Here is a 22,586-nt window from a genome sequence, read left to right as displayed (position 1 = left end):
GGTTTCCTTGCCCATGTTTGACCTGATTCCATGAGATGTCATGGGGTCCGGAGTCAATGTTGAGGGCTCCCAGGGCCACTTACTCCTGACAGTATTTCACTGTACCGCCGCCTCTGGTTCTGTCCTGCCGGTGGGACAGGACATACCCAGGGATGGTGATGGAAGAGTCTGGGACGTTGGCTGAAAGTTATAATTCTGTGAGTATGGCTATATCAGGCTGTTGCTTGACTCGTCTGTGGGACAGCTCTCCCAATTTTAGCACAGGTCCTCAGATGTTAGTGAGGAGGACTTTGCAGGGTCGACTGGGCTTGGTTTGCCTTTGCCTTTGTCGTGTCCGATGCCGGGTGGTCTATCCGCTTTTATTCTTATGATTTTTTGTGGCGAGATTGTACAACTGAGTTGCTGGGCGATTAAGAATCAACCACATTGCTGTGAGTCCGGAGTCACATAGGCCAGACTGGGTAAGGGCAGCAGGTTTCCTTCTCATTAGTGAACCAGATGGGTTTTTGCAACAATCCGATAGTTTCATGGTCACCATTACTGATGCTAGTTTTTTTTTATTCCAGATTTTATTTAATTAATTGAATTTAAATTCCCCAGCTACCGTGGCGGAATTTGAACTCATGACTCCGGATTATTAGTCCAGGCCTCTGGATTACTCGTCCAATAACATAACCACTATGCTATCGTCTTTATGCTTTCCGTATTCAGGTTGAGGCTTCATTCTCGAGTTATGCTGTCATTTTTATATTGCTGCAGACGCTGAGCCTCTCTGCATTGATGCAAAAGTGGCAATATGATTGCTGCTTTACCTTGCCGTTTTATTTCCGGTAATCCACTGCTGGAAAAACATGTCCTCATACTTTTGCCTCAGTCGTTGATTCCATATGCTTTTAGGCACTACATCACATCCATCTGTACTACAAATCTCCCTTTATATCTGGAAAGATCCTGGCTCCTAATATTGCAGGTTAACCTCCGAAATCTGCTGCTTTCAAAAGGGCAATGGAGTAGTACAATTGGTACAGAGTTGGGAGCCAGCACAGGCAACCTGCATCCTCCAAGAGAAATTGTAATTACATACTTTCAATGCCTTAACCAGTTTTCGTGCTTGCATTAGGAATGATTTTTAAAAAAGTAAAAGACTGCAACGAAGAGGTCCTAACCACTGGTCGTGTTTTGAGACTTTTCTGTAGAATTGCACAAATTAACCTTTAGAAACCATGTAGTAATGTTTTATTATATGCACCAAAATGAGGAAAGTCTGTCTGTTTGGACAACCAACTTGAAATGTTAAATTTTTTCTATGGTACACTTTGCATACTTGCCAGTTTTTTTTACACAAGCTAGAAATGTGACTGCAACACTCTCAGCATTTTGTCTTAGTTCAAGTTTTGATTTTTTTTGTTAACAACCCATTACAGATTCAAAACACTTCCTCCTTTTCTTTTTTCTGCAAAGCCAAACCTTGTAACAAAAGTAATACAATAATCGTGGGGGACCTTAATCTTCATACAGAATGGGCAAATCAAATTGGCAAAAGTAGTTTGGAGGACGAGTTCATAGAATGCATTCGAGGCCGTTTCCTAGAACAATACATCATGGAACCAACCAGGGAACAGGCTATTTTAGATCTTGTCTTGTATAATGAGACAGGGTTAATTAGTAATCTCATAGTAAGTGATCCTCTGGGACGAGTGATCATGATATGATAGAATTTCACATTGAGTTAGAGTCTTAAAATTAAACAAAGCCAATTACATGGGTATGAGGGGCAAGTTGGCTAAGGTTGATTGGGAAATTAGATTAAAAGATATGACTAGATAAGCAATGGCAAACATTTTTTTTTTAAATTATAATTCTCAATGAATATACATTCCATTGAGGAATAAAAACTCCAGGGGAAAAGTGATCCATCCGTGGCTAACTAAAGAAGTTCATATAAGGTTAAAAGAAGAGGCTTATAATGTTGCCAAGAGTAATAATAAGCCTGAAGATTGGGAGAGTTTTTAAAAAAAAAACAGTAAAGGATGACCAAAAATTGATAGAGGGAGAAAATAGAATATGGGAGTAAACTTGCAAGAAATATAAAAGCAGATTGTAAGAGCTTCTACAAGTATATAAAAAGGAGGAGAGTAGCAAAAGTAAATGTGGGTCCCTTAGAGGCTGCGATAGGAGAAATTATGATGGGAAATAAGGAAATGGTGGAGACGTTGAACAAAGTTTGTGTCTGTCTTCACAGCAGAAGATACAAAAAATATACCAGAAATAGTGAGGAACCAAGGGTCTAACGAGGGTGAGGAACTTAAAGTAGTTAATATTAGTAAAGAAAAAGTACTAGAGAAACTAAAAGCCAACAAATCCTCTGTTCTAAAAGCCATGATGTGGAGATGCCGGTGATGGACTGGGGTGGACAAATGTAAGGAATCTTACAACACCAGGTTATAGTCCAACAGTTTTATTTGAAAATCACAAGCTTTCGGAGGCTTTCTCCTTCGTCAGGTGAGTCACCTGACGAAGGAGAAAGCCTCCGAAAGCTTGTGATTTTCAAATAAAACAGTTGGACTATAACCTGGTGTTGTAAGATTCCTTACATCTGTTCTAAAAGAGGTGACTGCAGAGATAGTGGATGCATTGGTTGTGATCTTCCAAAATTCCCTAGATTCCAGAACAGTCCCAGTAGATTGGAAGATGGCAAATGTAATCCTGCTATTCAAGAAAGATGGGAGAGAGAAAACAGGGAACGACAGGCCAGTTAGCCTGACGTCAGTTGTTGGGAAAATGCTAAATCTATTATTAAGAATGTGGTAGCGGGGCACTTTGCCTAATCATATTATGATTTTCTGAGTCAACATGGTTTTATGAAAGGGAAACAGTGTTTGACAAATCTATTAGTTTTTTGAGGATGTAACTGGCAGGCTAGATAAAGGGGAGCCAGTGGATGTAGTATATTTGGATTTTCAAAAGGCATTTGATAAGGTGCCACATGAAAGGTTGTTGGACAAAATAAGGGCTCATGGGGTTGGGGGTAATATATTAGCATGGATAGAGGATTAACGTTAAGGAAACAGTAGGAATAAATGGGTCATTTTCAGGTTGGCAGGCTGTAACTAGTGGGGTGCCGCAAGGATCAGTGCTTGGGCCTCAGCTATTTACAATCCATATTAATGACTTAGATGAAGGGACCGAGTATATTGTATCCAAGTTTGCTGACGATACAAAGCTAGGTGGGAAAGTAAACTGTGAGGAGGACACAGAATCTGCAAAGGGATATAGACAGGTTAAATGAGTGGGAAAGAAGGAGTATAATGTGGGGAAATGTGAGATTATTCACTTTGGTAGAAAGAATAGAGAAACGGAACATTTTTTTAAATGGTGAGAAACTATTAAATGTTGGTGTTCAGAGGGATTTGGGTGTCCCCGTACAAGAAACACAAAAGGTTAGCATGCAGGTACAGCAAGCAATTAAGAAGGCCTTTATTGAAGGGGGTTAGAGTACAAGAGTAAGGAAGTCTTGCTGCTATTGTGCAGAGCTTTGGTGAGACCACAACTGGAGTACTGTGTACAGTTTTGGTCTCAGATGAGAAATTGCTTCACTCGGAGGGTTATGAATCTTCGGAATTTTCTACCCCAGAGGGCTGTGGATGTTCTGTCGTTGAGTATGTTCAAGACTGAGATTGATAGATTTTTGGACTCCAAGGGGATCAAGGAATATGGGGATCGGGTGGGAAAGTGGAGTTGAGGTAGAAGATCAGCCATGATCTTATTGAATGGCGGAGCAGGCTCAAGGGGCTATATGGCCTACGACTACTCCCATTTCTTTTGTTCTCCCCCATTTGTAACCATTCCACAATAGTTCTCATTTTGCATTTTGGGAAGGTAGAGGAACAAACTGTAGACCATTCTAATTACCACCGCCTGTGCTCCATTTCCTTTTTTAAGGCACTTCCTTTACTATTTGAAAGTAGCTGAAATTAATATTGTAATGTAGATAATACAACTGTTGTGTAACTTGCATGGGAAGCTGTGGTTTTTGTGTGTGACATACATAATCTTTACCTGGAATTGTTTTGCATATCTTCTAAAATACATTAAAGTTGGAACCATTGTAGACTGATGGAGATCTGTGGCATTATGTAAAGGGGAAGGCAAGCCTCCATTTTGCAGAGAAAAATAACGCACTCAGCAAAATTTTCCTCATTTAAAAAAATGTCAATTTTCTCAGCTGCTGGAATGCATGGGGTCCATCAAACCTCACTCCTTGCTAGGTTGCTCTGTGATGTCACAGATGCGTAGAATCGCGCAGCAGCGTCATTCCAAACTGTGGACTGCCCTAATAGCCATTCTGGAGTCACTGGACCTGGGAAACTACACTGGTTGGATATTCTGTATTGTAAGCTTTTAACAAGGTTCCCAGGAGCTGAGATTTTGGAGCAGTTTTTATTACCGGTCCAAAGTTGTAGCCCACCACCACCTTCCCAAGGGCAACTTTGGGATAGGCAATAAATGTCAGCCTTGTCAGTGATGCCACATCCCGAGAATTAATTTTTAATAAAGAACTACTGTTTGCAATGGCACCACTCCAGAATGCTCATTAGTGACATTACAAAGGGGCCGAGCAGGGAGGATAGCCTGCCTTCATGTTCCTCCCTATAGCTGACATTCCACTTTTTAAAAAAAAAATAAGATTTTAAAACCTTAGTGAGTACATTATTTTTCTCCATACAAAATGATGGAGGACTTTGAATAAAAATTACTCCCCTTAGACTTGATGTGTGGGCTTGGAGAATGGAGCCAGTTTTGTGAACTGCTGTATTTTAGCTTTATCGTATTACTTAAATGATGCTCTGGTGTCCCTATGTTGAATATTCTAGGCTAATTTATTTCTTTTTATACTGTGAAGAATTTTATGGTATTTTTTCATTGAAATTCTACACCAGTCCTTGGATGATTAATCAGGAAACCTGAATTAAAGCTACAGTGCAGTAAGATTTTTTAAAAATTAATTCTCAGGATGTGGGTATCGCTGGCAAGGCTGTCATTTGTTGCTCATCCCTGGTTGTCCTGAGAAGATGATGGTGGGCCTTCTTAAAACCGTGGGTAACTATTTGATACAACTTAGTGGCTTGCTAGGCCACTTAGCAACACAGGAACAGGAGTAGGCCATTTAGCCCCTCGAGCCTGTTCCGCCATTCAGTGAGATCATAGCTGATCTGTGGCCTAACTCCATATACCCACCTTAGCCTGATATCTATTAATACCTTTGGTTCACAAAAATCTATCGATCTCAGATTTAAAATTAACAATTGAGCTAGCCATTTGCGGAAGAACGTTCCAAACTTATACCACCCTTTGCGTGTAGAAGTGTTTCCAAACTTCACTCCTGAAAGTCCTGGCTCTAATTTTTAGACTGTGTCCCCTCGTCCTAGACTCCCCAATTTCAGAGGGCAGTTGGTGTCAACCACATTGGTGTCACATTTAGCCAGACTGGGTAAGGACAACAGGTTTTGTTCCCTAAGCAAACCAGTTGGATTTTTATGACAATCCGACAGCTTCATGGTCATTTTAATTATATCAGTTTTTTTTATTTTCAAATTTTAAAAAAATGAACTCATATTATCAAACTGTCATGGTGGGATTCGAACATATATTTTCTAGATTATTAGTCCAGGCTTCTGGATTACTAGCCCAGTAACACAACCACTACACTATCATTCCATTGGTAGCCTAGAAAAGCCAAATGGAATTGATTAACTATTAGGAATGATAACAGTTGCTTAATGTTGGAGAAAACTTTTTTGTAGATGTTTGCTCAAATGAAAAGTCAATTGCTAAGCATTAGCAAGGGGTTGTCAAGATCATAATGAACTAAATTATCATAGATTTGATTGAAGTTTTAACAATTATCCATTCATGCTAGTCTTGCACCAAACATTGCATAAATTGTCTTTCTGATAGTTATTTTAAAACTGCATCGCTCCATTTGACTAGAACGAAACCTATCGCAAGTCTGGGATTAGTTAGCAATCCTGGCCTAAAAGGTTAAAAGGGGAAGAAAATACATTTTGAAAAATCTCAAGATTCCAGAAGCAAAAAAGATAAGAAATTGCAATGAAATGAACCCCTGAGAAAGAGAAACTGCAAAGAAAAGGAAATCTGAAGATTGCAGTTTTTTTTGTCTCACACTCAATCTCAGTCTCTCACTCTCTCTTTGAAGGCAATGACTCATGCTGGGGTATTGTTCAATGGGCATATCCACCATTTGGTAGCTGACCCAACTGACCATTCTCTCAAATGTGTGAGCCTCGCTGGTGAGCATTGGCATTCATATTTGATTGTGTGGAGCATTACAGCGCACAGCACACTTTCCAGCAGGTGTCACTGTATAATAATCAAAAATTAGAACCTGAGTATTGTCTCCTACCTAGGCTAAGGGCACGAGACTCTTCTAGCCCTAGTGCTGGGAGTCTTCTACTTCCATCCCAGCTGAGATCAGTATATTGGAAAATCCAAGGCCCATCTTAAACTTTTTGGATTATTTAACAATATTGGAATATTTCTATTATCTTTTTGTTTCTTTGTTTAGCTGCAATTATACTTCATTTGACACCTTTTTGTAGTCTTTGGCCCAGAGACCAGGGCTTGACCTTAGATCAGTTCCATAGCACTTATCAAAGAACTGTCTGCATGTTTCAAAGATCTTCTGTTTTAAAATAAAGCTCATTGTGTTCTATTTTTGAATGACTTGATTCTGGTTTACTTCGATGAAATATACCTAACTTTATGTCAGACTCCCTTCACCTCACGAACAATTCTTCTATTCCAGACAGTAGTCTATCCATGTAATGGATAAAAAAATTGGACTGTTCGTTCATTAACTTGCAAACAGGATAATCTACCATCTTCAGTGGAGTAAAGTTACTCAGAGATACAGCCCTTTAAGAATGTCACCCATGCCAAACTTGCAAAATTCCCTTTTCAATTGTACTGCCTTGTTCTGAGTGATATTTCTGCTACTTCTCTATTATTGCAACAATTTTCGCTGTCTATCAGTTTATCAGAAAATCTAAGTTCCGTTGTTTCTTTTGGATAGTTAAGCAGTGTTGGGGTATTATTTCCAGACTTTTTCCTAACTTTCTTATTATCATTTTTGTTTCTGTTACTTTCATTGTACTTCTGGTTCATTCAAAATTCTTTACAGGCTTTGGTCCATAGATCATCAGACAACTGTTCTGTCAAACATTCCTTAAGTTCATGTCATTTGACTATCACTATCCTTTCCTAGCAAGTGGCTAACTTTGTTCAATAAGCATAGTTGTAACTCTTTAATTGCCAGTACTGTATTGACATCTATGTCAGTATCTTTGTTCCAAGCCGTGGCTCTGGTTGGTTCAACTGGAGCTAGTAGCTTTTAATCCTGAACTGACATACTTGCCCTATCTCCTAAGAAGATAAGGGAGTAGGCTAGGGAAGAAGGGGAAGTATGCCTTTTCAAGAGCTCCAGGGAGCATATTCATCTGATTTATAGCATATCTGTGTCTCCAATACAGTGCATCTAATCCCAGAGCAGCTGTACCATTTTAACAGCATTGATGAGATTCTATGAATTAATAGGTTAATCTGTCATGTACTCCCTTTGAGAAATACAAAGTTCTTATCGCCACCCAGGTGAATATCCAGATACAATAGAGTTCATGGATTTGGTGGGTGCGACTGCAAGATTCAGTTTTACTTGGTTTTGACCTTTTTTTGTAGGCTGCTAGTAAGGTTTATTTGGAGAAATAGCTACATTATCAGTGGCAATGAAAGTTGTGGGGAGAGAATAATTGCAATTCAACATTCTGAATGAATATACTTGGGATTTGTGTACCTGTTTGATGACTCAGCACAATGTTGATGGCACTTTAGCCTTAATGTAATCTGTGAAGTGTGATTTTTGAAAAGCCAGTTTACCCATTGCCAGCAATAATCTGAACACTTTAAGATGAAAAATGCCCAAGTATTCTCCATGTGCCCCCACTCTCCAATAAACAATTTGAACATTTGAATGCTTTTAAAATGGGAATTCCTTGGGAAACCTGGTGATTCCATTTGATGGATTTATACCTGATCTTTTTGTCACAGGAAGTTCCTGATCTCAGCTGTGCTGTTAAGGAGAAGTACTGAGCAATAGGTCGTATGTTCACCTACAGTGAGGGATGAACAATTGGAAGGAAGGAGGTCCTTGGTCACTCTTGTGCTCATTCTTTCAAGTTGGCTGACGAAAAGCATTAGTACAGGCTTAGGAGAGGGACACATGCCTGATGTCTTCTCAGGGAACACTATGTAGCTGGGGGACACAAGAATATAAAACCGAGTAAGACAGCAAACAAATGACCCGCTTCTAGGCAAAGAAACCAAAAGACTGCAACTTGTTTTCAATAAGAACCCAGCAAAAGGACTGTGCTAGTAATGGTTTGCTGGATTGATTCAGTTAAAAACAAAGTTATAAACCATTAAAGATAGCTCAGCCGAATGATGCTCCTTTCAGCCATGATCTTTTATTAAAAGACATTTAGGGCTGCAGTAGTACAATACTCCTTTCATCTGTGCATCTAATTTAAATCTCAGAGCAGCTGTATGATCTCAACAGCATTGATGAAATTCCATGAATTGATCAGTTAATCTGAAAGTGTGTGTGTGCTCCAAATTCTAAGAATTCTGATTTCATGAAGAGTAAAGAACAAAGCTCTAATCTCATCACTTACTTAAATTAGTTAATTCCATGGAATGGTTTATGATCCTGGATGTCGCAATAGGTCGGAGAGAGAGTAAAAACATATTTAACCAGATTGTCCTCTACCAGAACTGAATGTGTAAGGAGCAAAACTGCAGTTGATGAAGATTTTGCTGTTCAGAATTGTAAAATGTGGATTCATATATTTAGGTAATGTGACTTAATTTTTTTTCTATTGATCGAACAACACATCCTGGATCTGAATGCATAGTTTTCAATACGTTACCCTGGAGATTCAACATTGTTCAATAAAATCAATTGTGAATAATCACAAGATCACCAGATAAATTCAAATGAAAAAGGCCATTTGGCTCTTCTTAGTTCATCTATTCGGAAAAAACATTCTTCAACGATAATAATTTACATTTATATCATAAGGGGAACAGAGGCTTAGCCATGGGGGCAATCCCTCAAATAATGAAACAGTCCGAGCCCGCATGCAGCAAGACCTGGACAACATCCAGGCTTGGGCTGATAAGTGGCAAGTAACACTCGTGCCAGACAAGTGCCAGGCAATGACCATCTCCAACAAAAGAGAGTCTAACCACCTCTCCTTGACGTTCAATGGCATTACCATCGCCGAATCCCCCACCATCAACATCCTGGGGGTCACCTTTGACCAGAAACTTAACTGGACCAGCCATATAAATACTGTGGCTACAAGCGCAGGTCAGAGGCTGGGTATTCTACGGCGAGTGACTCACCACCTAAATCCCTAAAGCCTTTCCACCATCTACAAGGCACAAGTCAGGGGTGTGATGGAACACTCTCCACTTTCCTGGATGAGTGCAGTTCCAACAACACTCAAGAAGCTTGACACCGTCCAGGACAAAGCAGCCCGCTTGATTGGCGCCCCATCCCACCACCCTAAACATTCACTCCCTTCACCACCGGCGCACTGTGGCTGCAGTGTGTACCATCCACAGGATGCACTGCAGCAACTCGCCAAGGCTTCTTCGACAGCACCTCCCAAACCCGCAACCTCTATCACCTAGAAGAACAAGAGCAGCAGGTACGTGGGAACAACACCAACCTGCACGTTCCCCTCCAAGTCACACACCATCCCGACTTGGAAATATATCGCTGTTCCTTCATTGTTGCTGGATCAAAATCTTGGAACTCCCTTCCTAACAGCACTGTGGGAGAACCTTCACCACACGGACTGCAGCGGTTCAAGAAGGCGGCTCACCACCACCTTCTCAATGGCAATTAGGGATGGGCAATAAATGCCGGCCTTGCCAGCGACGCCCACATCCCATGAACGAATAAAAAAAAAAGTGAGAGGTGATCAAAAACTTGGTCGAAAATATGGGTTTTGAGAATGTTTTTAAAGGTTGAAAGTAAAGGGGAGGTGAAGGGTTTTAAGGAGAGAGTTCTAGGGAGTAGGGCTGAGGCAGCTGAAGGCACTGCACCTCTGGGACGTGAGATGCACAGAAAGCCAGAGTAAGAGGGCAATAGGATGCAGAAGGGGATACAAAACTAGAGGAGGTTACAGAGATTGGCTGGGTTGAGGCTATGGTGGGATTTGAAGGCGTGGATTTAAAAGTCAATGTGTTGGGAGACAGGAAGCTAATGTAGGCTAATGAAGATGGGAGAGGACTTAATGCAGGATAGAATATGGGCAACTAAGTTTAGGATAAATTGGAGTTTATGGAGGGTGGAAGATGCAAGGAGAACGTGGGAGCAATAGAGTCTAGTGGTGACAAAAGTGTGAGTAAGGGTTTCAGTGGAGGTGGTCAGCATTGTGGAAGTGTAAGTAAGTGGTCTTGTTGGTGGATCTGAAGTGGGATTTGAAGATTGATTCTGGATTGAGCAGGGGGATAGATTAAAGTAGGACTTATCTAAGAGCTATGTCACTGCTGCAGTAATTGGGCATGGCAAGTGATTAAATTAAATGTAGGTGGGGTGGCTTCGGTGATGGGAAGAGAGTCACTGCCCAGAAGCCAGGTTTCTTTCAGTTCCAGGATATTGGTAACTTCATCCATGTTGAAGTCATGGATGGCGAGGACCTTGTTTGTGAGGGTTCGAGCATTCTAGGGGGTAATATGGAGCAGAGTGGTAATTGCTGGTCCACTGGTGAGGTAATAGATGGGGTAAGCAGGATTGGGGCAAGATTCGAGAAGTTAACCCCTGAGGAATGAGCTGTGTGGGATGATCACTGGGAGCAAAGGGAGAGACAATTGAGATTGCTGCCCTGGGAGAATCAATGACTTTCGCCATGATTGACATGGTGGAGAATACCAAGGGAGGCAGTGGGCTTATTCAAGAGGGACTTGAACCTAGGATGGCAGCAGAAGAGAAATTGGGCTGAGGAGTAGTTTTGATTGAAAGGGAGAATTAAGGAGAGTCTGATGGAGAGGGGTTGAAAGGGGCATGGATGGATGAGATGAAGAGGATGAGAGAGCAGAGTAGATCCTGGGACTGGCTGAAAAGGAACAGCAAGTGTTGGCAGATCCAGAGCAGTAGCCAATATCTGCATGTGAATATACCCAGAGTGGCAACCAGAAATTATATGTATCAGCAGTAGAGAGCTAGGCATGGCAAAGAGAAAATCTTAGGACAGGGCAGATATGATAAAGGCTACCAAGGCCCATGTCCCGCCCGCCTCAATCACCACCACCCCCCCCCCCCCAACCTTTTACCAGTTTAGCCTTGTGTCCTCTTGTTCTACTCTTGTAAATTTCCTGGCTCGTTGTGTGGCGCAAGTAAGTTTAAGACTTGACTGGGCTTAGAATGCTATGCACGTGGTACAGTAAGTGAAGTATGGATTGCAGGGGCATCTTTTGTTTCATGTTGATATAGGGTTTGGTTTATGATGCAAATGTATGTGCACGTGTTGCAGTTCAGGAGTCTTCGAAAGAAATCCACACTCTTTACTATATGCCAGAATTTTTCTCTGGTGGGAAAACTGGTGGTCCAGTTGTCTTGCAAAGCTGATTTTTAATTTGACAAAATGTGCTCACCATTATATATGATGAAAGTCAGATTTTTTATCAACAATCTCATTTAGATTGGAAATGCAAGGCCCTATTTTATTGTTCGTTCTACCACTGATGTTTCAAATAAGTTACTGACCTACACACAATTTTATGTGGCCGTTAATGAGAAAGCTTGTGTTATGATTTGCTTTCTTTTATGCAATTTTGGTATGAAAAGCACTCCACCACTGTTCTTAAAATTAAACAAAAACATAGTGTTGACCTGGAGCTGCACTTAAAATACACTCAGGAAATATTTTACAATTCAGCTTTGTGGTGGCCTTCCTGGAGGTCATTCTCCTGGCACCATGCCTTAGTGTTCCCACCTTGATCCAAGAAACAACACAAACATTGTGATTCCAACAGTATATAAGACAATGTCAGAAAATTAGGTCAAAATATTTATTTACAAATATGGAGTCTTGTTTGGAGCACTTTTTTTTGCTGTTTTTCAGGTTGGGTGGGAATGCTCAAGCATGGCATGTTGATTTGTGAAACCTCTGTCACAGTGTGACATTCTTTCACCCACAGCTCTTTTAAGTTGTTTCATGTGGACTTGCAGTGTATTTTTTGTGTAATCCCCCACGGTGGGAATTCTTTCTATAATTACTTGCCATAGTTTGGCTTCAGCTGTGTTGTGAATTCCAGCAAGATCATGATTCATGCTGAATGGGATGACAATGCAGGGGTGGGTTGGGATGGGGTGGTTTGCTGGAGTCTTTCTCTACTGCATTAAAAACGACAACAATGAAATCTTTGTTTATAGAGCTTAAGTTCAGAGAGTGATATAAATTACTTAAGCGGATTATACAACATGGAAAAATTGGCCTTTCTGTTTTAACACCACGCAATTTGCTTGATTCCTGATACTGGACTTTAGTACAGAAAAGTCCATCTAATTAGCAACACAAAGGTGGCATAGTGCAACCAAATACTCCAACGCCCTGCACTATGAAGTACAAGGTTGTGGATTCTCAGGATGGTTTAAAAATCTCAACAATTCCATTGTGAAGTTGTGCTAGATGGAGACCAAATATTTTCCGTGAGGATGAAGAGAGAGTTACGTGGGCAGTTCCCACATGTCTCCAAGGGACTAGTCTAATGACCCATTTTGTTTTGGAGAATCACTTCCTGTAGCTGGATCATCAATAAATCAATACGCAATAGTGTGGAGGAAGGCAGGGGTGCTACAGTTACTCAGCCTACAGATGGCTATTGATTTTTGACCACCTCTGGCACTTAAATTGGAGGCTGGGACAGTGTCTGAAAACTGCATACTTCGGTGCATGCCATCTTGACTGTGCTGCTGCAGTTATATTGCGGTAAGCTGCTACTAACAACAGCAAAAAATTAATAGTCAGAGAATCTTTTTCTTTTTGATTTTAGTATTTACCTGATTTAATTTATATTAGGAGCTGGTTGTAACCCAATTTGGGCCTGATGTTCTCGGTATTTATTGATTAGATTATAGCTGTATTCATTATCTTATTATTTCTGTCACTCTATATATTTTTCTCTTTTCCACAGGGCGCAAGGGAAGAAAGTGTCCACTTATTGCGGCGTTTCTATAAGGTAAGGCTGGAAATGGTAAATCGCAAGAATGTAATTCAGTGGAATTTTCATGTATTTTTCAGGCTGGAGTCTGAGATGTATTCAAATGATCTAGAACCCTGAAGAGAGTCTCAAAAAGTATTATTCTTAATTGGGTAAATTGAAAACATGGAAAAGTCAAAATCTCCTTGCTCTATAAGGGAGAGAAGAATGTATTCTTTTTTCAATGTTTTTCCAGAAGTGCTTAACTTTAAAATCTGAGACTTGACAGTTGTAGTCCAATTTTTCAGCAAGTGCGGGAGTTTAAGGAATATAGACTGAGCAAATAATGGGTTAAAGGAGAATGAAAATGTATCTTTTTAATTGTTAATCATTTTTATTATCTGCTGAGATGCGATTCTGACACTTCTGATAAACAATGTAGACAAGCCAACAAAAGGCTGTGTATTGTCTTCAAAGATCACTTCTATGTACTAGAAATACACCAAATTATTTTCTTTCGTCATGGAAGATAATGGCATTGGCACAGCAAGTTACTTCATCTGCGGTGCATGTGCTGGAAGAGCGTAGAAATGTGAAAGAAAAAGATGATGAAGAAAATTTTATGCACATTCAACTGTGGCAAGTGTAATGTGCAGGATATTTTCTTAAACCAGAGGTGGGAAGGAAAAATTGGTAATGAAATTTATGTGATTGGTGCTGTGTCAAGAAAACCTCAAGGAAATCTTGGCAGAATCTGTGGCTTTCATTGCTATTTATCTAACTGTGGAGAAAGTAATTGTACCATGGCCTTACCATTAGGCAAGACACTCTTTCTAAGGAGAAACCTTTTTATGTTCTGTATTTCTTTATAATTATTGGTTGGTTGGGGACGTGTCTCTCTCTTGCTCTTTCCATCTCGTAATTTTTTTTCTGTGTCCCCCTCTGTCTTTTTATTTGCCTTTCACTCTGTCTTCCTCTTCCTTTGCTTTTTCTCTCTCTCTTCATCTCTTTCTATATCTTTATTTTTCTTCCCTCCTCTCCTAAAACTTGGATCTCTGACTTTCAGAAAGCACCTTGTCTATTCCTGAGTACGAAGGAGGGAGTGAAGTGAGAGAGGGGAGTGGATGCAAATTGAGGGTTGAGCTAGAGGAGGGGGTGGTGAGCTTTTTCAGCGATTAAATGGCAAAAGTGAAGGTGAGCATGGTAAAGAGGCAAACAAAAATCTCGTCGGAGAGAAGAGCAGAACTTCTTCAAGGTGTGGCATTCCTGGAAGAGATGTGGCACTAAAACAAAAGCAAAGTACTGCGGATGCTAGAAATCTGTACACAGCCGGGGTTGAGGGGGGGGTCTGCACCTCTGGGGTCTACCTGCCTTTCTTCCACCACGCTCCTAGGCCACGGGAGCCTTCCTATCTCTGCCAGATTTTCCATGCTTCCCTCTTCCTGTAACCATTCTGCTGTAACCATTTACACCTCCTCTGGACCCATCTCTTGTTTTCTATATCTGTCATTTTGTCTTGCACCATCATTCCTTTTGTCATTTAATCACTCCTGCCCTCCACGCTATCACTGACCTACACCTTTGTTCTTTCCTTGCTCTTCTCCCCCCACGCCCCCCCCCCCCCCCGCCCTCCTTTTCACTGGCTCTGTACTTGCTTAAAATCTGTTCATCTCTAACATCTTCCAGTTCTGATGAAAGTCATCGACCTGAAACGTAAACTCTGTTTCTCTCTCCACAGATGCTGCCTGTCCTGCTGGGTATCTCCAGCATTTTCTGTTGTTATGCTAGTGTTTTAACATGTGCACGTTGCTCAAAGCAACTTATGCTGCTTGGCCAAGTTATGTCTATTTTGTTTTTTCACTTTCTTATGCAAACATTTTAACTGCTTTCTGAATGGCAAATTTCATAAATGCATTTTTCTAGTTTATTTTTTTAAAATTTGGTTGGAATGATTTTGCGATTCTTTCTTGTCTAGCCTGTGGTCTGCACCCAATTCTAAATTTATTCTGCAAAAAAGGGCATCAGCATTTTCTTCAGAGTCCTAGACATTTGGTTATTAAAATAAAATTAGTTCAGAAGTTTCACGCCATACCTTGATTTGATAAGTTTATTTATTAAGTAAGCTGACCAAAATGGAATGCAACTTCCACTAAACTTTATTTATATAATGACTTCCTTTCTCAGGGCCAGATTTTGCAACATCTTGAGTCATTCTCCATTAAAGAACTGTCACAATATGACTTTTTGTTCTCATCACATCAGTACACTTGTTGCTTTCAAAGACCAACTGATAAAGCAGCTCAGTCCTACTAATAAGTAGGAAAGGCTTTTTAAATCATCTTTCAGACACTCAGACACTGAAATTAAGAATTTTTAAAGCATGCCCTACTTCCAAATAAAACTAAACTGCTTCATCAGTTGGTTTTTGAAAACATGGAGAGGCATATTGGTGTAATTGGGGCACTATGAAATCAATTTTTAAGTTATTTGATTTCCTTCCTCTTTCCTACAAATAATTATTTTCACCCATATTCAAGTGCTCTTCCTTTGCGTCTCCTCTACTGAAGGTGATAATAATTCTGATACATGGTTCTATACATGCCAGCAGCTCTCCACTACCTTACTCAAATGTTCATTCTTCATGCTCAAGCCCAAACAACAGTGAGTGTTAGTGGGCTACTTGATCTGTGAGTGCTGCACAGAAGATTGGTTCGTAAGATTAGATGGCACTGAAAGGGGGGAAAGCTCCTGAAGTGAATCATTAATTGGGTTAATTAGAGGAGAAAAGTGTAGTTGTACATGGAGCTGTATTAGAATGAAAGATGATGATTACCAGTTTGCTTCAGGACCATTATTGTTTACTTTGTACATATGTGATTTGAAAATGATGACAAAGAACTTTGCAGATACAAAATTGGGTGCCAGTGGATTAAGTACAGAGAGCTATCTGGGTAGATAGGGGGATTCAGTTGACATAGTAAATGTTGTGTAATGTAGATAGATGCAAGGTGACGAGCCTTAGAAAGGGAATTATGTACTGGGAATATAAAATGAATGGCAGTAGACTACAGGTCACTAACAGATGAGAAGAATCTGGGAGTATTGATGGATAACTTATTGAAGCCATCGAATGTGCCAGTGTGAGACAGCTGTAAAGAAGGCAAACAACATCTTAGGGTATGTAGCCAAAGGGATAAAACATAAGTTTCAGCAAGTATTGATGAGCTTATATGAAGCGCTGGGTTAGCTTACCTTTAGGCAATTGTTCCCACACTACATTGGAGACAACTGGCTATGAAGAATTTAGAATGGTGCAGCTAAATTGATGGGAGGAGTAGGTACCTGAACTATGAAGAGAGATTAAGGAAGCTGGAAATGTTTACACTGGAGAAAATGTCATGGAAGTGGGGGAAAGGTGGGGAAGGAGAGGAGACTGGACAAAATACGGGGATGTTGGGAGAGGGGTATAGGAAGAGGAGAACTTATCAAGGTTCTAATAGATACAAAGAAACTGAACCCTAATAAATTGTTTAGCATAATCACACTCTGTTACCAGGGATGCGGACACCAGTTCAGAAAGGTGGTGAATGTGTGGAATTGAATGCGCAAAGATATAGTGGATGTGGATAGTATCAGGAAATTCAAGAGACAGCTGGATTTTTTTGGCAAAGGAAGCAATTGAAGAAAGTATGAGAGGGTATAGAATGGAATTTTTTAAAACTTGGGACCAGCTAGATGGACTGCAGTGGCCTTTTTTAGCCCTACGCCCTATGACCATGGTTGACATCATAGCCACACAATTGAGCTACTCGTGCCCTCATCTGAACTCCATGTGGGCATACTTCCAGCAGGGGATGCTGCATGGTGATCAGGGTCAAAGTTTTTTTTCCTTCCCTTATCCAGGAATGCTGAAACCAATTGTAGTACCTTGCCTCAGTAGTAGCCCTCTAATCTCTTGAGTCAGTAGGTTGTAGATTCAAGTTCCACTCCAGAGACTTGAGCACATAATCTAGACTGGCACTTCAGTGAAGTGCTGCACTGTTGGAGGGTGTCGTCTTTTGTTTGTGATGTTAAACTTCTCAGGTGGATGTAAAATGATGTGGAGATGCCGGTGATGGACTGGGGTGGACAAATGTAAGGAGTCTTACAACACCAGGTTATAGTCCAACAGCTTTATTTGAAATCACAAGCTTTCGGAGGCTTCCTCCTTCATCAGGTGAGTCTCACGGCACTATTCAAAGAAGAGCAGAGAGGTCTCCTGGTGTCCTGGCCAACATTTATCCCTCAGCCAACACCTAAAAACAGATGATCTCGTCATTTATTTCATTGCTGTTTGTGGGACCTTGCTGCACACAAATTGGCTGCTGCGTTTCCAACATTACAACAGTGACTACACTTCAGAAGTACTTCATTAGTTGCAAAGGGCTTTGGGGTGTCCTAAGATTGTGAAAGATGTTATATAAATGCAAGTTCTTTCTTTACCATGTCAAGTGATAGGTTTACCAACTGAGTTCTTGGAGCTTGGCAGTTTTATTTTAATAATTAGTCCTGAAATTAAAGCTATGGTGTGCTTCAGATTTAAAGTGGTGGACTTCACAAAAGAAGGAAAAGCCAGGTGCAAAATTAATTTTTTTTTTAACAGTGTAAAATTGAAATTAGAACTGGTGACACTTCAGTGGAGAAGGGCCCATTCACAGAACATTTGTGCCCAGACTTGTGATTCAGCCTGCAACATATGTAGCAGCCACCACAGACATTCCGACATTCCAGACCTTTAGTAATGTCTGTCTACGGTGTGTGGCAAATTTTATTTTCACATGGACCGAAGCATTTCTGAATCTATTGGAACAGGCAATGTGGATAGAATTGATCAGTACTGCAAATAGGCCTCTAAGATTTGGATAATGAAGTAGTAAGGAGGGTTGGGGGGCGGGGGGTGGTGTTGGCAATAGTATTCAACCAGGACAGGCAGGGAAGAGAGCCACTTGCTTGTAGTTGAGTAAGGTTTGTACTATTCAATTTGATAGCCCACTCAAAATATTTGTAGCCAAGATTGTCGAAGAGAATTCTGAGGAAAGCAACAAGGATAAGTCAGATTCAAATGTTAAGTTAGAATTGGAAGAAAGAAGAGAACATTATCCAGGCCATTAAAAGCTATTGCCTATAAATAATAGGCAGGTTCCACAGCCAGGTTTTTAGTATAAAATGTGATCATGGAATTAAAGGACATAAATAACACATCGCCAAGTCGCCATTGAGATGGTTGTTTTTTTCCTACCTAGTTAGAGATGTGTACATCTATGTTGATTTTCAAAAGAACTGGGTAAATGTCTGATTATGAAAGGTATTGGAAGTTATAGGGATAACTACTGACCTAGATCACCAGTAATTATATGACCAATAGACAGGTATGGCGCTCTAGCATGTCTGTATCTCCATTTCCCAGCTGACTGCATCCAACTTCTGCCACTGCCTAATGTCTGCCTCAGCACTTCTCCCATTCATTAAATATTGCTCTTTTCTCCAGTTATTGCTCTTAAAATTAGAGTCAGGCACTCAACCAAGAGGTGGAACAAACCCAGTTCTTACGATGTGGAGCATGGTATTCCTGAAATAACAGTCATTTTACATTGGAAGGGAGGCTGCAATAGCACAGATGATCAGCAGGGACACTCGGCCCCACACTGGGAAGGAAAGAGTGTTTAGAATGGAAGATACATCAGGGACCAGGTGGAATCTCAAAGTTGAAGATATATTAGCTGGAGGTACAAGGAGTGCATAAGTGACATCAAATACGTGAGGGTAATTCACCTGTCCCACACTGCCAGAGGTGCACATTCTTGAGTGGTGTATGGGTTGCTCAATCTGCGCTAGTGTTCTACCCCTACCTTCGACCCGCACTCCCTTTGAGCATGGATCCTGGCTAGGAACATGGGATTCGTGAATTTACAGTATGGAGTGGGGAGGGGAATGTAATAAATGGGGGAAGGAGTAACGGTCGGGGGCAAAAGTCTATTACAAAGGATGTGATAACAGGACACTTAGAAAATATCAACGGGTTTAGACAAAGTCAACATGGATTTATGAAAGGGAAATCATGTTTGACAAACCTACTGGAGTTTTATGAGGAAGTAACTGGTAGAATAGATAAGGGAGAACCAGTGGATGTGGTTTATTTGGATTTTCAGAAGGCCTTTGATAAAGTCCCACATAAGAGGTTAGTATGCAAAATTAAAGCACATGGGATTGGAGTAATATACTGGCATGGATTGAAAATTGGTTAACAGACAGGAAACAGAGTAGGAATAAATGGGTCTTTTTCAGGGTGGCAGGCAGTGACTAGTGGGGTACCGCAGAGATCGGTGCTTGGGCCCCAGCTATTCACAATATATATCAATGATTTGGATGAGGGAACCAAATGTAATATTTCTAAGTTTGTTAACAACACAAAACTAGGTGGGATTGTGAGTTGTGAGGCAGATGCAAAGATGCTTCAAGGTGATTTAGACAAGTTGAGTGAGTGGGCAAATACATGGCAGATGCAGTATAATGTGGATAAATGTGAAGTTATCCACTTCGGAAGGAAAAACAGAAAGGCAGAGTGTTATTTAAATGGTGATAGATTGGGAAATGTTAATGTACAAAGGAACCTGGGTGTCCTTGTACACCAGTCACTGAAAGCAAACGTGCAGGTGCAACAAGCAGTTAGGAAGGCAAATGGTATGTTGGCCTTCATTGCAAGAGGATTTGAGTTCAGGAACAGGGATGTCTTACTGCAGTTATACAGGGCCTTGGTGAGACCACACCTGGAGTATTGTGTGCAGTTTTGGTCTCCTTACCTAAGAAAGGATATACTTGCCTTTAGAGGGAGTGCAGCAAAGGTTCACAAGACTGATTCCTGGGATGGCAGGACTGTTGAATGAGGAGAGATCGGGTCGACTCGACCTGTATTCACTCGAGTTTAGAAGAATGAGAGGGGATCTCATTAAAACATATAAAATTCTGAGAGGGCTAGACAGACTAGATGCAGCGAGGATGTTTCCCCTGGCTGTGGGGGGGGGTCCAGAATGAGGGGGTCACAGTCTCAGGATACGGGGTAGGACATTTAGGATTGAGATGAGGAGAAATTTCTTCACTCGGAGGGTGGTGAACGTGTGGAATTCTCTACCACAGAAGGCTGTGGAGGCCAAGTCACTGAATGTATTTGAGAAGGAGCTAGATAGATTTCTAGACACAAAAGGCATCAAGGGATTTGGGGAGAGAGCGGGAATATGATATTGAGATAGAGGATCAGCCGTGATCATATTGAATGGCAGAGCAGGCTCGAAGGGCTGAATGGCCTACTCCTGCTCCTATTTTTCTATGTTTCTATTTTCTAAAGCATTGCGCGGAACACATGGAAGGGCATAATAAATTAATACCATTGTCTATTATTTTTTCCAGTGAATGAATTTCCAGAATTCCAAATGTTGTTTTCTGGGATTCATAGGGCTACGCCATTGATTCTATATTAGGAGGTCACTTTGTATACCTGGGCTTTAATTTGAAAAACTTTTAAAAGTGCATACTGGGAAACAAACAGAGAATGTGGTGAGATTTTGAGGAAATTGCATGGATTGGCAAGTATGTCAATTAACGTTTACATACATGCCAATCTAAAAGACTAGCAAATGCTGAGCAACAGCTTTTTCTTTTTTTAAAAAAAAGCTGACCACTCCAAAACTGCTCTTTATATAAGCCTATGACATGTGAAAAGAAGTAATTACATTGAAAGTGCAGTGGAACACAGGCTTTCAATTTAAGCTGTAGGTATAGCCAATATTTCTTCATGTGGGGATGGAGGAGGAACAAGTACATTAAAGCTTGAAGTGTTGAAAGCAAAAGATTTATTTTCCAGGGGGATCTAGGGGCATATCTCCAAAAAAAAATGTGACCCTTTATTTGATGCATCTTAAAACTTTAGAATAAACATTGCATTTTTAAAATCTAAAAATGAAGCAACATTTGCTCAATTTTATTGAAAACTACCAATTTGCCATTTGGGAATTTATTTTCCTTTTATACATTTTTTAAAAATTTTCTCCCAATTAAAGGTAATTTTGTTTAAAAATCTAACAGCAATTAAGGCATTTGAGCCCCTCTTATTGAATATATAGGCAGAAAATTTAGAATTGTGCACATTCCAAGTGACCCTGTGTAAACTGGTGGTAAATTTCTACGGGGGTCTGGGGCATGCCCCCTGGACATTTTTTACATTAGAAATGTTACGTTTTGATTAATTTTAAACACTTTTCCTTTTCAGTACCTTCTCCAATTCATAGAGACGTTCCTCTCCTCTAACATCGCTCAGGTTTCCCTCTCCCTCAACCAGTGCCACCCTTAAGCCTTATTCTTTTCTCAATCCCACACCCCACCAGAACTACCTGGCATTCCTCACTTCTCCTCCCCCTGCCTCCCTCAGCTTCCCTTTCTCCTCCTAACTTCCATAAATGCTGCTCAGGCTTCTCTCTTCTCCCCAAAACCTACCAGTGATTTCCTCCTCCTCCCCCCCCCCCCCCCCCCCAACTCTTCTCAATAGTAGTGCCACTTTGGGACTACTACCTCCTGTTGTTGCTGCTCTGATTTTTAATACTTTAAAGAGCGGCCAAGAATGCCACTGATTTTCATCTGCGAGCACTGACACATGGTAGTGCCCATAAAACACATCAAATGTGGACAGTTGGGATGTAAGTGTTAAGTAGCCAAATCTTAAATGAGTCCATTCGTTCTCCCTGCTTTCTCTGACTATATGCTATAAGTCAGGAGTCTCCGACCTGCAGGCCTCAAAGCCCAGGCCGTTCGAGTCTACATGGGCTTATATTTCTTACTTATTGGTTTGTCTTGTTTGAACTTTATGGGCTGCAGAGGTTTGGAAATAGCTAATTTTAGCTTTTGCCTCATTGGTGCATAAATCCTAATCAGAACTGCAGGATCTGTTAGTATCAGCAACTTGAGAACATTCATTTAAATGTTGTGTGGTTCCCATGCTCCGTGGGAAGCATGTACGCGACCCATGAAGACAAAGGGTTGGATACTTGACCATCAAGTTTCAACAGGCTTCACCACATGCACAAATATTTGTGCTAATCTTCATGAGCCAATCCTACATCTTGCATTGCTTACATTTTCATTTTGCAAAGATCATAACAATGATTAGTGATGATTGCCACATCATATATACAGATTGGATTGTGGGGTTTGTTTTTTTTGTTGAATGTATATTCGGGGGTTCTGTAGGTAACACCTCTCTGTCTGAACAC

The 22,586-nt window shown here is 40.7% G+C and overlaps 1 protein-coding gene across 1 annotated transcript in view; it reads left to right on the top strand.

Annotated features, from left to right (window-relative positions):
* Positions 1–22,586, top strand: part of clec16a (C-type lectin domain containing 16A) — a 261,544-nt gene that overhangs the window by 110,147 nt on the left and 128,811 nt on the right. The window contains exon 16 of the mRNA XM_068003337.1: positions 13,282–13,326. Within this exon, the coding sequence (XP_067859438.1) occupies positions 13,282–13,326 (45 nt within the window). The remainder of the gene's footprint in view (positions 1–13,281; positions 13,327–22,586) is intronic.

The sequence above is a fragment of the Heptranchias perlo genome, chromosome 22 (assembly GCF_035084215.1).
Source record: "Heptranchias perlo isolate sHepPer1 chromosome 22, sHepPer1.hap1, whole genome shotgun sequence".
Classification (NCBI taxonomy): domain Eukaryota; kingdom Metazoa; phylum Chordata; class Chondrichthyes; order Hexanchiformes; family Hexanchidae; genus Heptranchias; species Heptranchias perlo.
Note: the sequence above shows the minus strand (reverse complement) of the source record. Positions and strands in the feature narration are given on the sequence as shown.